General features: G+C 38.6%; 1 protein-coding gene across 1 annotated transcript in view; it reads left to right on the plus strand.

Moving 5' to 3' along the window:
* Positions 1 to 20303, plus strand: part of LOC132395162 (contactin-associated protein-like 2) — a 1263978-nt gene that overhangs the window by 490346 nt on the left and 753329 nt on the right. The window contains exon 12 of the mRNA XM_059971460.1: positions 4576 to 4695. Coding sequence (XP_059827443.1) covers positions 4576 to 4695 — 120 coding nt within the window. The remainder of the gene's footprint in view (positions 1 to 4575; positions 4696 to 20303) is intronic.

Below are 20303 nucleotides of genomic sequence, written 5' to 3' on the forward strand. Positions count from 1 at the left end.
TGTATGTTTCATGGTAAATGCTCAGTGATGCTTCGATATGGCAGTTTTGCCAAACTCGAGATCATCTGAACTTGAACACCTAACAATCAAATGTGAGAAACACACACAAAGTGCTGGAGGAACTCAGCAGGCCAGGCAGCATCTATGGAAAATGTACAGTTGACAGTTTGGGCCGAAACCCTTCAACTGTACTTTTTCCTTAGATGCTGCCTGGCCTGCTAAATTCCTCCAGCATTTTGTGTGGCTTTCCAGCATACGCAGATTTTCTCTTGTTTGTAACAACCAAATGCCATCTGTTGTACCTACCTGTGAATTCTCCTCCATAATCTTGATTGCAGTTTACATACCACCAGTGGCCAATGATAATCAATTGCTTGAGATATTGCATGATGTTACCTTTAAACAAGAAACAGTCTATACCATCACATTTTAAATCACAGTCTTGGATTTCAGCCAGGCTTGGTTGTTGAAAACACTGCAATTACCATCAGCATATAACCTGTAGCACCAGAGGTCCCAGCACACTGCATCACTGCAATACTAAGATAATGAATGCCTACTGTTCCATGCCCAGACAGCATTTTGATAAATCTGATCATTTCAATTTCAAGTTCAAGTTCAATTGTCATTCAACCACACACCATTACCCATGAATACAGCAAAACGCAATACCAACAGTCATACACAGAACAAGGCACATATAAGATAGCAAGTACAAATAGGATATCAATAAAGTACAGTAAAACAGAAAATATATAGTCCAAGACCCTGCGTCTCTGTAGTTGAACACAATGCAGCTTGTCTTCTGCTGAGCAAGCACTAGGGGCAGTACCAATTCCAGCCTGGACACCGTACAAAATTGCCTCCTGTAGAGTGCATTGGCTCTGATATATCTCCCCTTGGGACATTGGCTGTTCTCCAATCTGCAGACAGTCAGAGGCTAAAGAATGAAGCTCAAAGTTGCATACATCAGGATGCTCTTTATCGACTATCACTCGACATTCAATACCATCATCATCTCAAAACTAATTAATAAGCTTAGCCTCAATACATCTTTATGCAACTAGATTATTGATTTCCTGACTTCTAGACTCCAGTCAGTTTGGATTGGCAACAACAACTCCTCCACAACCTCCATCAGCACAGATGCACCACAATGCTGTGTGCTTAGCCCCCTGCTCTATTCATTTTACACTTATGACTATATGGCTAAGCACAGCTCCAATGTCACATTCAACTTTGCTGATGACAGCTTTGTTGTAAGTGGTGAATCACAGGTGTTGATCAATCAGCATATAGGAGGGATATTGAAAATCTGGCTGAGTTGTGCCCTGACAACAACCCCTTACTCAACGTCAGCAAGACCAAGGAGCTGATTATTGATTTCATCAGGAGCTAACCAGAGCTCCATGAGGTAGTATTCATTGGAGAGTCAGAGATGGAGAGGGTCAGCAACTTTAAATTTCTCAGTGTTATCATTTCAGCAGACTTGCCCTGGGTCCAGCACGTAAATAAAATTATGAAGAAATCACAAAAGCGTGTCTACTTCCTTAGGATTTTGTAAAGATTTGGCATCACATCTAAAACTTCGAGAAACTTCTATAGATGTGTGGTGAAGAGTATACTGACAGCCTGCATCACAGCCTGGTATGGAAATACCAATCCCCTTGAACAGAATATCCTACAAAAAGTAATGGAAAACAAACTCTCCCTCAATGTCACAAAAAACAAAGGAGCTGGTTGTGGACTACAGGAGGAATGGAGACTGGCTAACCTCTATTGATGTCAATGGATCTAGGATTGAGAGGGTGAACAGCTTTAAGTTCCTTGGCATAAACATCACCAAGGATCTCATGTGGTCTGTACATACTGGCTGTGTGGTGAAAAAGGCTCAAAGTGCCTCTTTTACCTCAGACGGTTGAGGAAGTTTGGTATGGGCCCCCAAATCCTAAGAACTTTCTATAGCGGCACAATTGAGAACATCCTGACTGGCTGCATCACTGCCTGGTATGGAAACTGTATTTCCCTCAATCACAGAACTCTGCAGTGAGTGGTGCAGACAGTCCATTGGGGACCCAAGTCACCAGAACCACAAACTGCTCCAGCTGCTACCATCTAGGAAATGATACCGCAGCATAAAAGTCAGGACCAACAGGCTCCAGGACAGCTTCTTCCACCGGGCCATCAGACTGCTTAACTCATGCTGACAATACTGTATTTCTATGTTATATTGACTATCTTGATGTACATACTACTTATTATAAAGTACTACAAATTACACATTCCACATTTAGATGGAAATGTAACATCAAGATTTTTACTCCTCATGTAAATGAAGGATGTAAGTAACAAAGTCAATTCAATTCAATCTCAGGGTTGTATATGGTGACATATATGAACTTTGAACAAAATGCTGGAGGCAGCATCTATGTAGGGGAATAAGGAGTCGACATTTGAGCTGCGACTATTCATTAGTCCTGACAAAAAGACCTTGACCTGAAGTATTGGCTGTTTATCCCCCTCTGTAGATGCTGCCTGATTTGTTGAGTTCTTCAAGCAGAGAATATTTGTTGGCTGAATCACAATGGAGCCAATGAGGTGCACAAGATCTGGCTGAGTGGTGCCATAAGAACAGCCTTGCTCTCAAAGTCGGGGTGTGCAGCTTCAAGTTCCTGGGTGCATCTACAAGCTACTCCCAGAATAGATCGTCCAACACGCTGACACCCAGGAACCTGATGCCTATTCACCACAGATATCTCACTGCACCTCAAGGATACAGAAGCTCAGCAAGTTTCTTTTTTTATCTAAGCTTCCCACCAGTGAACACAAGTGCAATTAGCATGAAGGTAGAACTTGAAAAGATATGAACAGACAAAATACATTTTGAAAACAAGTACAGATTTCTGTGATTCGTTCATTACCTAAACTTAGACCCAATTATATAATTTGATTTACAGTTGTAGTTTCTGTTACACTCTGCACAGCTGGAGAAATGGCTTAATCTGAACATTTTACTGGCATTTGGAGTAGTACATTATCATTTATTTTCATTAATTTTGCATCTTATATAAAATGAATTATGCAATATAATGCTGTTTTCAGTTCCATTTGAAGGTTTTATATTTGTCAGGATGGTCATCTAGAAAACTGAAGTTCATTTCGCTGTGAAATTATGTAATGTAGCTCGATGATAAATTTGATTGCATCATCTGGTCATTATGTTTTCTGAAATATAAGCACTAACAAAAGAGTTATGATTTCAGAAAATATTATATATAAAAACCATATCCTTGAAAGCTGGAAATGTAGTTAACATTTGTTATTGAAGTGTGTTAAAATGTATTTTTATCACTGGAACATGTCTTTGAACCTGGCCTGTGCTGATATGTTCCTATTCATTTGGCTGTGAAACGCTGATGTAAATTAAGTTTGTTTAACACCGTTGTACAGCGTTGGTTCATCAATGCTCGGAGTGCATTTCTAATTTAGAAAGGATGTGATTGTGCAAAAGGGGTCGCAGAAGGATGTATCAGGTCGTTATAAAGAGAGCTTGAACCGCTTGGATTTTCTTCTCCTGGTGTGAAGGATGTCCATGGACTGTTTGTCCCACTCCCATCAGGAAGAGGCTATGCAGCATCCACACCAGGACCACTAGACTCAAACATGGTTACTTCCCCTAAGCTATCAGGCTGATCAACACCTCCATCCGTTTACCCAGCTGACCAGTCCCCTCATACAAAGTGTCACTTTATGTATATATAATCAGTCTATGTATAAGTAGTTACTTCTACATTCTGTTTTATAGGATTTCTTTTATATTTAGTGCATGTGTGTTTGTTTTTTGTTTTTGTAATTTTTTTTATGCTTGCTGTGGTTTTAATGCTGAATGAAATCCAGAATAACAATTGTTTCATTCTCCTCCACATTCATACTGAAGAATCACTATAAACAATCTTGAATCTTGATAGAGGGTTTCAAATTATAAGGGGCAATAGTTGGGCACATAGTAAGTATCCTTTCCTTATGGGGATGTCTAAAGCATTGTACAAGGTGAGAGGGATTCATTGGGATCTGAGCGGGATATCTTTTTGCTAAGAAGCAATCAACAGTAGGTACTCTCACAACACTGAAAGAGCAAAGGCATAGAAGGCTGTAGACCAAATGCAGGTAAGCAGGATTAGTAAAGGCAAGTACAATGGTTGGCATGGTCCTGTTTCTGGCCTTCATGCTTCTGTGACTCATTGTTACAGGAACCGTGAGTATTTTGATATCCTGAAGAAACTCTTTCAACTTAAATACATATATTCATTCTCTTATGTCAATTAAGAAAAATACAGGAGCTTGAGTAACAGTAAAAATGTGTTCAGGTAAGATTGTACCAATATGTTGCTCAAATAGAACACTCTCAGAGATTTTAATTAGTGAACATTTGAATAAAGCTCTCCTGTTGTATCAAGGTCATTGGCTTATTTGCTTTGATTTTTTTTAATCTTATCTTGGCAGCTTGCAGTGTTTACTCAGTTCTTTTAAATTACAGAGGGGCTTCAGTTCAACTCATTTTGTGTTCTATTCCAGCTATTTATGAACAGTCCTGTGAGGCGTATAAGCACCTCGGTAAAACGTCTGATTCTTACTGGATAGATCCTGATGGCAGTGGCCCTCTAGGACCATTCAAAGTCTACTGCAATATGACAGGTAACACAATCAGCACCTAACTACCCAAAAAATATGAATGACCTTGTATAACCTTCCAATTTCATCTTCAATATTCATTTGAATCAGGTATCATTTATTAGTTTATCTAAAGATATACTGTACAAAGCTGTAGACTTTGACAGAAAATAGTTATTTGTTCCTCAGCACGTTTCTTTTATCATATGCATGAATATGTAATTTTTAATCATTAATCCATTTTGTCTCACAAATGAAGTTTTTGTTTACAATTTTCACATCTTTTCAAATTAATTTATTTTATTTATTTAATATATGAACTATATGAGGTAAGCATGGACAAAGCTGATCTGATTAGTTCAAGAGTAAAAATTTAGTTTTGTTTAAATCGATATAACATCCCTTTTGTGTATTAGATTGGTCATTGACATACTACAATGTTTTTATTTAAAGGTAACATTAATTCTAAATAAAAGGTTGTAAATACTAGAACTATTCAGCAGATCAGCTTGAATTTGTAAGTGAAATGACCCTTTACTTCCAAACGACATCTTCAATTGGTATTTGAGGAAGGAGGTCTCTTCTTCGAGATCAGACCTGAACAGTATAGGAAATGGAAGGAATACGTAAAACCTGAAAAGTAGAATGAGAAAATTACTGTTTCAAAAAGAAAAAGTTAATGCAGTAATTGTGATTGATTTCAAATATGGTGGATGAAGGTATAAACCATAGACTACTTAAAGAAATCATATCAGATGGACATGTGGCAAGGCAATGGAAAAGTAATAGGCAGGAGGAGGAAACATAAGAATGAAGTGTAAGAATCCAACAGGGTGATTAACTGGTATTGGAAAATATTTGATTGAGAGCTGGATGTTCACAGGAGGAATGCTCCATTCCAGATAACACAAAGCCAGTAGTACTTCTTTACAGGAAGAAAGGGAATCAAACTAGTAGCCTATCTATCCATCTCCATCAATTGCAACAATGAGTTCTGCATGGAACTTGAAACCTCTTTGGGATCTCCAAGGCCCCAGAACACTGGACATCCAAATCTGAATTGGTGTCCCCATACACTTTCTCGGTGAGATTGACAATGGAGTTGCGACTAATGGATATAGGGTAAAGCATAAATCAGAATGAAAGCAGAAGCAAAACTGAGGAAATAACATTTTTTATGGTTAAGTGTATTAATTTACAACCATCAAAACGCCCACTTAATATTGCCTAACTTTATATCACTCACGACGCACAATTAATCATGTTTATTCCCATACTTCCAGGGACCTTACCGAAGAAGATACAGAATCACTAATTAAGAATATAATCGAGCAAGAAAATATCATATATACCACTGAAAACAGGCAAACAGGACCACCTCAGGAAACCTAGTCTTGGTCAGAGTGGATGAGTTAGGCAGAAAGGCTTGTTTTCTTGCTGTATGTCTTTGTGACTATAAAAGTAACATAAGAAAGCACGATGGCCAGTAGTATCTACGATAATATTTTTCTCTCAGTTATGTTCTGAGGTCAGTGATTCTGCATTTCCTCCAGTAAGTAGACTGGACATTTGTGTGTCTGTTGTCACTTAAAAAGATGGTTGTAATCCTGGGCTCACTAACTGACAACAACCTTCTGTGGAGTGCAAGGTTCTGAAGATTAGAACAGCCCTGAACTGCTCAAGGCCTCACTGATCATTTGGGGTCAAGCTCTCTTCATTTGGCACTGCCAGCTGAGTGACATGGTTTCTGAGTCGGCTACTCAGTGGAACATTTCAGTCATTTGGTTTCCTTAGTGCCCAGAAAAATAACAGCTTTCACTGAACCTGCTAAGTTCCACAACCAATGGTTTTGAGCAAGGATCTACAGTTCATTCAAATCCATTTGAAATAGTCGTGGGTTATTGGGAAATTAACAGAAGGATGAAACTTGGTGAAAATCTCCTTCCTTGGAATAGACTAGAGCATAAGAGATGAGTGAAGTGTTTACAAAGGCCTTCAGCTGGCACCATTAAGTGAATCCTTCTACTTTCCATTAAAGTTGTCAGCCTGCAGTCAGTTCTATTCACCCCACAGGGATAGATTTAATTTCTCTCTTCTGGACAAAGATAATGAAAGTTGTCTAAATTCTACAATAGATGAATGATTTATTTTGCAAGTTTCCATCCATGCAGTATTGTTTGTATTCATACACCTCACAACATTAAAAAGAAAAGCCATAACCATTTCAACAAATATCATGTATTTGACAAAATCCTGTTTGCACAGTAGACCCATCCTATCTATTTTCAATACTGCTTTGAGACTTGCATTTGCATAACAATTTGGAAGAATGATAAATATGTCTTACGCACAAATAAACCTATCCTGGTCAATTACTGTTCTGTCAATCTCCTCAGAAGCATCAGTATGGTAGTAGAAGGATTTAGCAATTGTTTCATCTGATCCTGGGCGTTCAATTTAATTTCCAGCAGACAATTCCCTCGTCTCATTGTAATTTTGATCCACTGAGCTACGGAAGAGTCAACAAGATCATGAAGAGCCCATGCCTAAGTCAGTGGTTAAAATCACACCTGACTCAAAAGAAAGGCAGATAGTCATTTGAAGTCCTGGATATTGCTGACAGTTTATGGCTATCTACTAAAAGTCAAAGCTTAGTCAACTCATTTTGACATTTAATGGTGTCATTGACAAAATCTGTACTGTCAACAATTTGGTCATCTATTTAACCACATCACTGATAAAAATACTATGGCTTCAACAGCTATGTCGAGGCTGTGCATATCTCGACCCTCAATCCATCACAGTTTTTTCCAACTTTTAAGGTTCACCCGGGAATTAATAAAATAGTATTCACTTGGCTGACTGCGCATTCAACAACATTCAAGAAGCTCAACAGTATTCAGGCCACAGAAATTTGCCAGATCAATGTGCTTGCTGCTTGAATCAATATCCAGAGCCTTCACTGCTATTACATTGTCCTTGTTCACACTTTATCCATTATAGGATCATAGGATCAACTCATTAAATATATTTTGACAACACTTCTGTCTTCTGTGATTTCTTCTGTTTCAAAGGACAAGAGGAAAGATATCACTATCAAGTTCTTATGAAAAACTCATCTTCCTGACTTGGATAAATATCATCATTCCTGTAACATTGCACATTTAAAATCCTGTTCTCTTTTACCTCACATGATCACCATGAGGTTCAGTGTGGAAGTCCAAGAAGGCAGCTGAGCCTCCTACTTTCAGGGCCACCTATTAATAGGCAATAAATGCAGCCTTATTGCATGACCAAACAGTGGAAACTAAGGAAAGGAAATCATGCCACATCCTATGAATGACAGACCAAAATGTATTGCTAATATTATTATAGATTGCTCAACCAACCCCTTTTGTTTTAAATATTTAATGATGAGAGTTGGAAACTTTCATGCATATTGAAAAAATAAGAAAGCAGACCAGAGTAATGACCAACCACAATTTCTGTCATGAAGGCTAGCTAGCTGCAGTTCTAGACTCCTAAACATGTGCACTGCAGCCTCAATTTACCAAATCTGATGGTCACTCAATTTTTGAATTCACCATTGAATTACATAACCTACTGAACTCAGGAGCCGGATAGATTCTGTATCTGTCCCCCTTCAGCTTCTCCTCACACATGGTATGCAACCCCATTCGTCTAACAGAATTCCCTGATCTTTGTAAATTTGTTTCTTTTTCCCCCATCATTTCAGTTTATATTTACATTTCCAAGTAGTTTAATGTTTTGAGTCCATAATTTTATGAAGTAATTTTTAAAGTTGCTTAAACTAATTTTATTGATATTAAATGTCTCTAATTATCAAAGCAATGTAAAATTATTCAATAGGATAATATGCCAAAGACCGCAAGAGCAATGCCAGAGTAGGGGCACTTAAGATGCTTTGTCAAGAGACCTGGTCTCCATTTGTGGCCCTTTCCACCTGGTTGACAGCTGTGGAAGAAATGTTTTATTTGGAGCAATATGGCTGCAAAGGTCAGTATAGCCATAGTATCAGTACAGGGATGAGATGAAGAATGCATAGGTGTAGCTGTTTAGATCAAGCACAATCCAACCCAATAATCATGGTGGAGAATAGCAGAATGGGTACAACTACTTGTTCTTTTTACTCTTCTCCTTTTCTGAGATATTCATAACTTCACCATCTGCAAATAAAATCTGTGTGAGTCACCACTCAGTGTAAACAAGCAAACATTAATGCCACAAAAGAATAAACATATAACGTATAAGATTATAATAAAAAGGAGCAAGTGACCATGCGGACCCTGGAGCCTGCTCTATGCGGCCACAGGTGGTTTGTTCTGAATCTCAGCTCCAGTTTTCTGCCTGATCCTTGTAAACCTGGATTCCTCTATACACTATAACAATTGAAAATAAATGACAAATCTACCTTTGTCAGTAATGAATATACTGTATTTCTCTGTACCCTTTAACTTCTGTGGTGGAGAATTCCAAAGAATTCACAAAAGTCTAAGAAATTTCTCATATTAGTTTTACATGGCTGGCGCAATATCCTTTTATTATGTTCCCTAGTTCCAGGCAGTCTCAGCAGGTTTAATCCTGTGAAATCCACAAATGTTCTTTTAAATCCAGATGACATAAGATTAATTTACATGCCTCATAAAGGAACCTCTTCACCTTGGGTATTACTTTAGTGAAGCTTTGTTGCACTACTTCTACTACAGGTATATGCTTGCTTAAATAAGGAGGCAAAAATGTTTTGTAAGAATCCGAACTCCAGTAAATCTTATTAATGCTTTCTGAAGCTGTAATAGGACCCCCTTGCTCTTTTGCTCCATCCCTCTTACAATAAAGGCCATGTTCAATATGCCTTCATAACTAGTTGCTGACCCTGCAAGCTAACTTTTCATCCCTCTTAATAGTCTACACTATTTGTAAAATATTCTGCTTTCTGTAATTGTACCAGAGTGAATAACCCCAGATTTCCTTCAATATGCCATTGATTTGTCCAGCCTTTCAACCTGTCTCTATTCTGTTCAGAGCTCTTTTTGCTTCACAGCTGTCTCCCAGTTATCTTTTTATCACCCGAAAATTGGTACACTACCCTCTTCCTTCATTAAAGTCATTAAGGGAATTTTTAAACAGCCTCTGGTCCTTACCGCACTCCACTAGTCATAGCTTGCAACCTGAAGGTTATCTCTTGTATCTCTGCTCTACTCTGCGTGTTGTCCAGTTATCTGTTTGTTCTCCATGAGCCCATAGTTTGTCCAGTAACTTTTTCCTGTACCGATTAAAAATGTCAGAACTGTGGCAGCTAACCCAGCAACCTGATTACTATGCTGCTATTATTGTTGGTGGGAAAAAAAGGCAATGAGATGTTCATAGTAACTTCATGTTTCAACAAGTGGAGTCTTATTTTCAATAGTTTCATCATCATAAGCCTCTCTAGCTTAATTAAATATAATACAAAATTACATGCCTAGAAGTTGAGCTATAGCTTATTGAACACAATATAATGATCCTGTTAAAGTTTAATTCAAATATAGGTATATGCCAATGGACAAGAACAACTAATGCAATCAAACTTTCCTGGCCCGCTTTGAGATCTGAGAAAGTTGTTTACTCCCATGGCACACAACTGGTTGTGCCCTTACCGATTAAATTTTCAGACATATTTTATCACTTTGAGACAGAACATTTTAGTTTCAGTGTTGGAATCCCATTTCGAAAAGATGTAATTGAAGTACTCACAGTTACTAAGAACAAGTGACAAATAGAATTACTGTATTTGTTTATTTTTAAACTGTACAATGATTTATTAGAGGAGTTGTAATTGCCTCCTGTTGAGAATGATCCTCCTTCCAAATCTGCACTAAGCCATAAATGGTTAATCGTGGAAGAGGGGTGACAGTAGCACAGTGATTAATTTGCTGGACAAGCAGACAGAGTTCTGTATCACTGATCCAGTGACATGAGCTGGAATCGCACTATTGCAGCCAAAGGAATTTAAGTTCAATTAATTAAATAGACCTAGATTTTCTTTAAAACTCATCCATTCAGTGAGCAAATGTGCCATCTTTTTCTAGTCTGGTTTGTACATGACCGCAGATTCACCAAATGCTCTCCTCACTTAAGGGGCGATTAGGGTCAGCCACTATTAATGATGACCACATCCTGCTAACAGATTCAAACAGAAAGGAGAGTATAGGGAACAGGTCTTCCGATTTGTCCCTTTTCCATGGAAAGTGTATCTGTTTGGAGAAATTAGCACTTGGGTGAGAACACACATGAATGCTAATCCATGTTTTTCAGATTGTGATACAAAATGTGCTGTGTATTTACCAACTGGTTCTTAATTAGTGCCTAATTTGAAGTTAATTCAATCAAGTTTAGTTCTAATTCTGTCCCATATTTGTAGAGACATAATTAATCTGACTTGCTTATGCAATGGAAATGCACAGAGGCTAAAGCATTCTCCATCACTAACTACACATGTCATGATAAGGCTGGGGAGATTAGCATATCTATTACTGCCCCACAACAAGTTTTCTCTGATTTCTGCTGTCAATGATACCAACTGTTCTTATCAAATTTATCACTTGCAGATAAGGCACTACACAATTAATTAAAGCAGCATTCAGTTCCCAGTTATAAATAGAAGAGTGAAAATTTTCAGTAAAGTAATTAGCCAAAGTCTAATTTTCCTATTACATTGTTAGTTCTCTGCTGGCAGCAATTATAATTAAATCTGTGAAGATTTTGTAGAGGAAATTAAATCCACAGAGAAAATCTCAGTTACCAATTCAATTAGAAAATGAGAATGTGCTTAAAAGTCCTCCTTTATTTGGTAGGACACCATAGGTCAGACATCAGAGTATCTTGTCAATATTGAGAATGCAGGTTGTTACACAGATGAACTGAGGGTACAGTGAATAATGCAAAAAGATAGGGGACAGTTTTCGCCATCACAGTTCAGAAAGTAATGGGTTAGAGGGGTGAATAAATACCCAGGGCCTGACAAGATGTTCTCTTAGACCTTTTGGGAGGGCAGTGTCCAAATTGCTGTGGGACTGTGGCTGAAGTATTTAGAAAGTCTATAGCCATGGATAGTGTGCTGGAGGATAGTTAATATTGTTCTGTTGTTCAAGAAAAGTTCCAAGAATTAGCAAAGAAATTATAAGCCGGTGAGTCTGTTGTCAGTTGTGGGTAAATTATTGAAAGGTATTCTAAAACACAGAATATATAAGTATTTGGCTAGACAGAACCTGATTAGGAATAGTCAACATGGCTTTGTGCATGGTAAGTCACATCCAACTAATCTTATCAAGTTTTTTTTGGTGGAAGTTGATTAAGGAAGGCAATGAATGTTGTTCACGTGGAATTTAGCAAAGCTTTTGAAAAAGTTCCACATAGGAGGCTGGTCCAGTGAGTTTAGTTGCTGGACAATCAGGATGAAGTAGTAAATTAGATTCAGCATTGGCTTAGCAGTGATAGCCACAAAGTGATAGCCAGAAAGTGATAGTAGATGTATTCTTTAAGATTCAAGATAACAGATTGGTTAATATCATTTCCTGAACACAAGTGTAAAGAAGAACAAAATAATTGTTACTTGAGATCCACTGCAACACAAAAAAACACAAATGATAAAGAACACACAATAAAAAATGTAATAAATAAAAACACATAAGATGGTTTATATACATAGATTGATTTTATATGTGACACAAGGCTGTACATAAGGTGACTGGAAGTAAACAATAAGGTAGTGTTGGTGTTAGTGGATGGGTTGATCTGCTTGCTGCTTGGGGAAAGTAACTGTTTTGAGTCTGGTGGCCCAGATATGCATGCTGCGTAACCTTCTCCTTGATGGGAATGGGGCAAACAATCCATGAGCAGGGTGGGCGGGATCCTTCATGACGTTACAGGCCCTTTTCTACACATTCTTGTACATATGTCCTTGATGACGGGTAGGCTGCTGCCAGTAATGCATTGGACACCTTTGTCTACCTGTTATAGAGCCTTCCAGTCCACCACAGTACAGTTTCCGTACCGTGCAGTGATGCAGCTTGTCAGGATGCTCTCGACTGAGCACCTGTAGAATGTCATGAGTATGGATGCGCAACGTCCAGCTCTCTTCAACCTCCTCAGAAAGCAGATCATTGATGAACTTCCTTGACTGTGTAGAATGTGTTGCGCAATCATGAGAGCTTGTGTGATAAGGTACTCCCAGGAGTTTGAGACTGCTCATAGTTTACACTGCTGTGCTGAAAGTGTAAAGTAGGGTATGAGTGGTACGAGTTCTCTTGGTGTCGATAATCATCTCCTTTGTCTTGTTGACATTGATGAGGAGGTTACTTGCCCGGCACCAGGCTTCCAACTCTTCCACCTCCTCTCTGTAGGTCATCTCATCAGTGTTGTTGATGAGTCCCACCACTCTGGTGTCATCAGCAAACTTGCTTTGGTGTTGCCCTTGTAGTTATGTGTGAGCAGAGTGTATAGCAATTGGCTCAGCACACATCCCTGGGGGACAGACTTCTGAGTATTAGGTGAGTCGATGGGTGTAGGAATCAAGTTGTTGTGTAATACAGCATAAGATCAGGCCTGAGTGGTTCATGCTAACCACAACATCCTCTCTGATAGTGTCAGTTGCCCATGTTTGCCCATAACAGCTCCATTCTAAGCCCATCCTCTGCATGTATCTATCCAATGCCACGATTGTACCCACTTCAACAGCTTCATCTGGCAGCTCCTTCCAGTTACTCATCTCCCACTGTGTACTGAAGTTACCTCTTAGATCTCTTTTAAACCCCTACCATCTTATCTTGTATCTGACTCTCCAGTTTTGGAGTGTCTAGATTCTGTGCCTTCTTTAACCCTTTGGAAAAGATAATGATAATTCACTTATCCAAACCCCTCATGATTTTATAAACTTCTACGAGGTCTCCCCTCATTCTCCTGCACTGCGGAAAATAAATATCCAGCATAACTCAGGTCCACTGGCCTAGGCAACATCCTCAATCTTCAATATCCTTTCCAGCTTGACAATGCCTTTCCTACATCTAACACCTGCTGCATATTTATTATATGAATCTCAAGGTAGTACATAGTATACATTACATACATTGTTAATAAATTTACTTTGAACTTTGAACTATAATGGGATGACCAAAATGGCACACAATACTCTGTGTAGCCTCACCAACAACTTTTGTAACTGCAACATAAAGTCCCTACCCGGAAGCTTCGTGTCCTATCTGATGAAGGTCAACATGCTAAATGCCTTCTTCACCACCATATCTATCCATATTGTCGCTTTCAGTGAACTGTGCACTTGAACTCTCAGGTCCCTCTGTTCCACATCACCCATCACTGTACAAGTCCTAATCTGGTTTGACAGTCAAAGGTTCATCACTTCAACCATCACCCTCTGCTTCCTATCATCAACCCAAGTCCCATTATCACTAGGACCCCCTGAATCCCATGCCAGATCAACCAGCCGTGCTGAACCTTCTCAAAGGCCTTAATAATGTCTATACTGCCCTATCTTCATCTATCACTTTAATTACCACTTTGAAAAACTTCAAAAGATTTGGCGGATATGACCTCTCACTTGTTGACTATTCCTAATTGGGCCTTGACTGAACAAGTGATGGTAGATCTTCTCCCTCATAATTCCCTCCAGTAACTTCCCCACAAGTGTAGTCAGAATCATGGGCCTGTAGTTCCCTGGCCTGTCCTTGTAACTCTCCTTGAACAATGGAACACCATTAGCCATCCTCAGTCTTCTGCAACTTTGTCAGTGACTAATAGTAAAGCAAACACCTCCACAAGGACCTCTGCAATTTATTCCCTGGCTTCCCATAAGGCCAGGGCATAAACTAGGCCAAGCCCTGGGGTTTTGTTAATTCCTCCTTCCTTGTAATTTGCATATGATCCAAGACCACACTACTTATCCACATTTATAAGGCATCCATAATATTCTCATTAGTGAGAGAAATGCAGTATAGTACATTAAAAATTTCAGCCATCTCCTGCGGCTGCACATATGGACAGGAAAATGGGAATGATGCAGAATAGATCTGCCGTGTTTGAAATGAAGGACCAGATAGACTACTCCTCCACCTGTTTTTCACAGTCTTGTGTTTTATGGCTCAGCATTGAAAAAAACATCTCAGCTCAATGGGAACAACAGAACAAAAAATTTAAGTGAAAGAGAAGGTGAAAACAAAAAGCAGATTTGACAGCAGGCAAATAACGGAAGGTATTCCATATGCTGTTTTAACTGCCTTATTGACTTGTCCTGCTGCTTTTAAGAATCTGTAAAACAAAAGTACTTCAAAGTCTGTCTGTTCCTCAATGCCTTACCATTTATTTTATATTCTCTTGCTTTGATATAGCTGCTCAGAAATATTCCCCCTCACTTCTCTGTGTCTGATTTCTGGAAGTATCTTCTGCAGTATCTAATATGCAAGAGCAGAAAGAAAGTCTTTCCCACTGCAATTTTATTTGATTGTGATTTATCAGTACAATCTAATGCTGTCAGCCATGAAACTGAGAATTTTCCCACAGCTGCAAATATTCAAAGTATCTTTAAATTAAATCAGTGGAGCTAGATCCATGCTCAATAAAAAGAAATTTGCATACAATCAGAAGTGAAATTGATACATTTGGAAATTATAATGCAGAGAAATTGATAATATTTTAGTAACTTCTGTAATTATTCAGCAGAGCCTGTAAAACATTAAGATAGGTTGTATTTTCATCATTTCTTTTGTGAAATTGTTTGAGGTCTGCATCTAAAAGTGTAATCATTCTATTTTCTATTTCTATGCACTAATGTTTGCTTCCAGTAGTTTTTTTTTTCGTATTTAGATTTTTTAAAATAGATTATTTCTTTCTGAGTTTACATGAGCAATCCTGGCATTTTTTTTTACCCATCTGTTCCTAGAAAACAAAATCACCTGCACAATAATTGCTACGGAATGTTAGTCATGCTGGTCACTGAGGATAGGCTGCATTGCGGATGTGTAACACTTGTATGTATGCTGTCTCACAGTTCCAGAGATTTCACTCAATCCGGACCTTGGGTGCTGTCCGTGTGGAGTTTGCACATCTCATGACCGTACTTTTTTTTAATCTCCAAGTGCTCTGATTTCTTTCTATGCCCCAATGATGACTTGTATGTTAATTGGCAACTGTAAATTACTTCATAGTAAAAAATATCAAAGGGAAAATTAAATTGCAGAGTTTCAACTAAATAAGAAAGTGAATTGGACTGATTCTATTGATCTAATAGGAACCAGAATGGACCAAGTGAACCAAATAGCCTCCTTCTGTGACATTGTGAATATTTAAAACATGGATATCAGAATCTGATGATTTGATAATACTATGTTATTTTCACAATTTTGTATAGTCCTTAATACAAACAAGGAAATACTACACGATAATAATTTTTTTAAGGAAGTTTTATCATGCAAGGGAAATGTGATATTAAATGAACCCTTTGTGCTATCTTTCCATGATAGCAAAGGCAATGATGCAGTATAAAAGTATGAGAAGTTGATTTTAATGATTCCCCCTCTTTGTAAATCAAATCATTGCTGTGAAAAACATTAGTCTCAGTGACTGATATAATGCAACTCTTTTTTTCACTGGAGCAAGACCAGCTTCTCTTCTTTTTCACTAGATTCAAGAGCATTCTTGATTCACTGTGGTGAACTACTGAAATATCGCATTCTGTCTCATGTGCCATTCATCACAAAGAGCAAATTACTTCTGTGAAGTCTTCACAGTGCGGGAAATAAAATGTTTATGCCTTTAGCCCACAGCCTCAACATATCATGAATGGAATTTAACAGCAGCCCAGTAGTGTTATATCCGGTTCACGAGATACTGAACAAACATGAGACATTATTCTTGATATATGCTTTGTATTTCAGAAAATAACCCGCATTACTGAAGAGAAAAATACAATTTAAGTACTTTGTCATTTCTTATAGTTATCTCAGTAGCCCCAAACTTCCTAAGATGAAGGTTCTCACCTGGTGGTTCATTGCCATGGTTGTGAGTCCATCATTTGAGAGTTGTAATAAAGGCACGTCAATCAGGAATCTCATAACATACAAGAAGCAACTACAGACAACCCCAACCATTCAAATAACAGCAAACAATTGAAAAACAAACTTCAAAATACAGTTGAGAGCAAGCTCATTGTAGAAAATGATTGAATAAAATAAAATCCATTTTATCACATGAATCCCAGGATCTTCAATAATTTTCAGGTTCATATGTTTCAATTCATAGTTTATAGTGAAAAAAATGAAGCCCATAAGCCCTTTCTCGCAGAATAAAAATAAGATTATACCAACTATTTCTGGATTTGAGCAACTTTAACTGGAGATGCTCCCAATATATCCATCAATTTCCTTGCAAAGAAATAATAAAATGAATGGTATTTTCATTAGATTGATAATGTTTGAGGAGTTTGGGACAATTGAAAAGCAAGGCTTAATTGCATGAAAGCCTTCATTTTATTGATATATTTGTGTGACCTGTTCTAAAATGTTGGGTTGGACCTGAACCTGAGGTGAACCAATATTCTGATGGGCAGGTTTGTTAGAGCTGTTGGGAAGGTATTAACCTAATTAGGCAGGGGGGTGGGTGGGAACCAGAGTGAGGGGACTCAGTATGGGATTGATGGTAAAAAGCAAAGATAGCATACAGTCAGGCTGTTAGGAAGGGCAGGTGAAAAACCTGACAGAATTGCAGCCAGCAGGATTAGTATCAGTGCATTAGGGAAGCAGAATCAAAGAGAGTAGCAAATACAATACTCAAAGTGTTATATTTCACTGCACAGAGAATAAGAAATCAGGTGGATGATCTTGTTGCACTATTACAGATGGTCAGGAATGATGCCGTGCTTTTCACTGAATCGTGGCTTAAGGATAGTTGTAGTTGGGAGCTGTAAGTCCAAGGTTACATGTATCAGAGTGATAGGAAGGTCAGTAGAGGGGGTGGTGTGTCTCTGCTGGTAGTGAATGGCATTAAATCAGTAGGAGGAAGTGACATAGAATTGGAAGATGTTGAACCCTTATGGGTTGAGTTAAGAAACTGCAAGAGTATAAGGACCCTGATGGGATTTACATACAGGCCTCCCAACAGTAGCTGGGACGTAGACCACAGATTACAACAGGAAATAGAAAAGGCATTTCTAAATGTCTATTTTATGATAGTCATGGAAGATTTCAACATGGTTGAATGGGAAAATGGTTAGAAATGGATCTCAAGAAAGTGTATTTGTTGAATGCCTATGAGGTGGCTTTTAGAGTAGTTTGTTGAGCCTACCAGGGGATCAGCTATACTGGATTGGGTATTATGTAATGAACTAGAGGTGATTAGGGAGCTCAAGGTAAAAGAACCCTTAGGAGCAGAGATCACAATACGATTGAGTTCAACTTGAAATTTGATAAGGAGAAAGTAAAGTCTGACATAGCAGCATTTCAGTGGAATAAAGGAGAGTGCAGTGCTATGAGAGGAGTTGGCCAAAGTAAATTGGAAGGAGCTGCTGGTGGGGATAACAGCAGAGCTGCAAAGGCATGAGTTTCTCGGAAAAATGAGGAAGGTGCAGGATAGATGTATTCCAAAAACAAAGAAATACTCAAATGGCAAAATAGTACAACCATGGCAGATAAAGGAAGTCAAAGCTAATGTAAAAACAAAAGAGCGAACATACAACAAAGCAAAAATTAGTGGGAAGATAGAGGATTGGGAAGCTTTTAAAAACCTACAGAGAGCAACTAAAAGAATCATTAGAAAGGAAAAAACATAAAAGTGGATAGTAAAAGCTTTATCAAGCATATAAAAAAATAAAAGAGATGAGAGTACGTATAGGACCACTAGAAAATGAAGCAGGAGAAATAACAACAGGGACAAGGAGATGGCAGATGAATTAATTGAGTATTTTGCATCGGTCTTTACCATGGAAGAAACTGGTAGTGTGCCAGATGTTGAAGGGTGGAAGGGAAGTGACATAAGTGCAGTTACTATTACAAGGAAGAACGTGCTCAAAAAACTGAAAGACCCAAGGTTACATAAGTCAGCCGGGCCAGATGAACTGCACACAGAAGTTCTGAAAGAAGTAGCAGTAGAGATTGTGGAAGCATTAGCAATGATCTTTTAAAAATTATTGGAATCTGACGTAGTCCCAGAAGTCTGGAAAATTGCAAATGTAACTCCGCTCTTTAAGAAAGGAGGAAGGCAGCAGAAAGGAAATTGTAGACCAGTTAGCCTGATCTCAGTGGTTAGGAAGGTGACAAGTGAACTTGGCGTTTTCTCTCTGGAGCCACGGAGGATGAGAGGTGATCTGATAGAGGTGTATAAGATAATGAGAGGCATCGATCGTATGGATAGTCAGAGACTTTTTCCCAGGGCTGAAATGGCTAGCATGAGAGGGCACAGTTTTAAGGTGCTTGGAAGTAGGTACAGAGGAGATGTCATGGGTAAGTTTTTTACTCAGAGGGTGGTGAGGGCATGGAATGGTCTGTCGGCAACAGTGGCGGAGGCGGATATGATAGGATGTTTTAAAAGACTCCTGGATAGGTATATGGAGCTTAGAAAAATAGGGGACTATGGGTAACACTAAGTAATTTCTGAAGTAAGTAGGCTGAAGTGCCTGTATTGTGCTGTAGGTTTTCTATATTCTATGTTCTATATTGGATTCAAGTGTTAAGGATGAAGTTATGGAGTACTTGGTGACATAGGACAAAGTCAGCGTGGTTTTCTTAAGGGAAAATCTTGCCTAATGAACCTGTTGGAACTTTTTGAGGAGATTACACACAGTATAGATGAGAGGGATGCAGTGGTTGTTGTTTATTTGGACTTTCAGAAGGCATTTGACAAGGTGCCTCACATGAGGCTGCTTACCAAGTTAAGAGCCCTTGGCATTACAGGAAAGTTACTGGATAGTTAGAGCATTGGCTAATTGGTTGGAGGCAGCAAGTGGGAATAAAAGGATCCTTTACTGGTTGGCTGCCAGTGACTAGTGATGTTCTACAGGGGTCAGTGTTAAGGTTTTTATGCTGTTTATCAAAGATTTAGATGATGGAATAGATGGCTTTTTTGCCAAGTATGCAGATGATAGAAAAGATTGGTGGAGGGGCAGGTAATGTTGAGGAAACTGGTAACCCACAGAAGGACTTTGACAGATTGGAAGAATGGACAAGAGAGTGGCAAATGAGTTATAATGTTGGAAAATGCATGGTCATGCACTTTGGTAGCAGAAATAAATGTGCGTTCTATTTTCTAAATGGAGAGAAAATCCAAAGATTTGAGATGCAAAGGGACTTGATGAGGAAGGAAAATGTAATGTTAGTATTCTTTTCAATAGGTCTAGGATACAAGAGCAGGGATGTGATGCAGAGGCTTATTAAAACACCAGTGAGGGCTCACCTTGAGGATTGTGAACAGTACTGGGCTCCTCATCCATTAAAAAAAAATGTACTGGGTTTAGAGAGGGTCCAGAGGAGGTTCACAAGGATGATTCCAGGAATGAAAGGATTATCACACAAGGAATCTTTGATGGCTTTGGGTCTGTACTTGCTGGAATTTAGAAGGATGAGGGGGGATTT

Source organism: Hypanus sabinus, chromosome 6 (assembly GCF_030144855.1).
Source record: "Hypanus sabinus isolate sHypSab1 chromosome 6, sHypSab1.hap1, whole genome shotgun sequence".
Taxonomy (NCBI): Eukaryota; Metazoa; Chordata; class Chondrichthyes; order Myliobatiformes; family Dasyatidae; genus Hypanus; species Hypanus sabinus.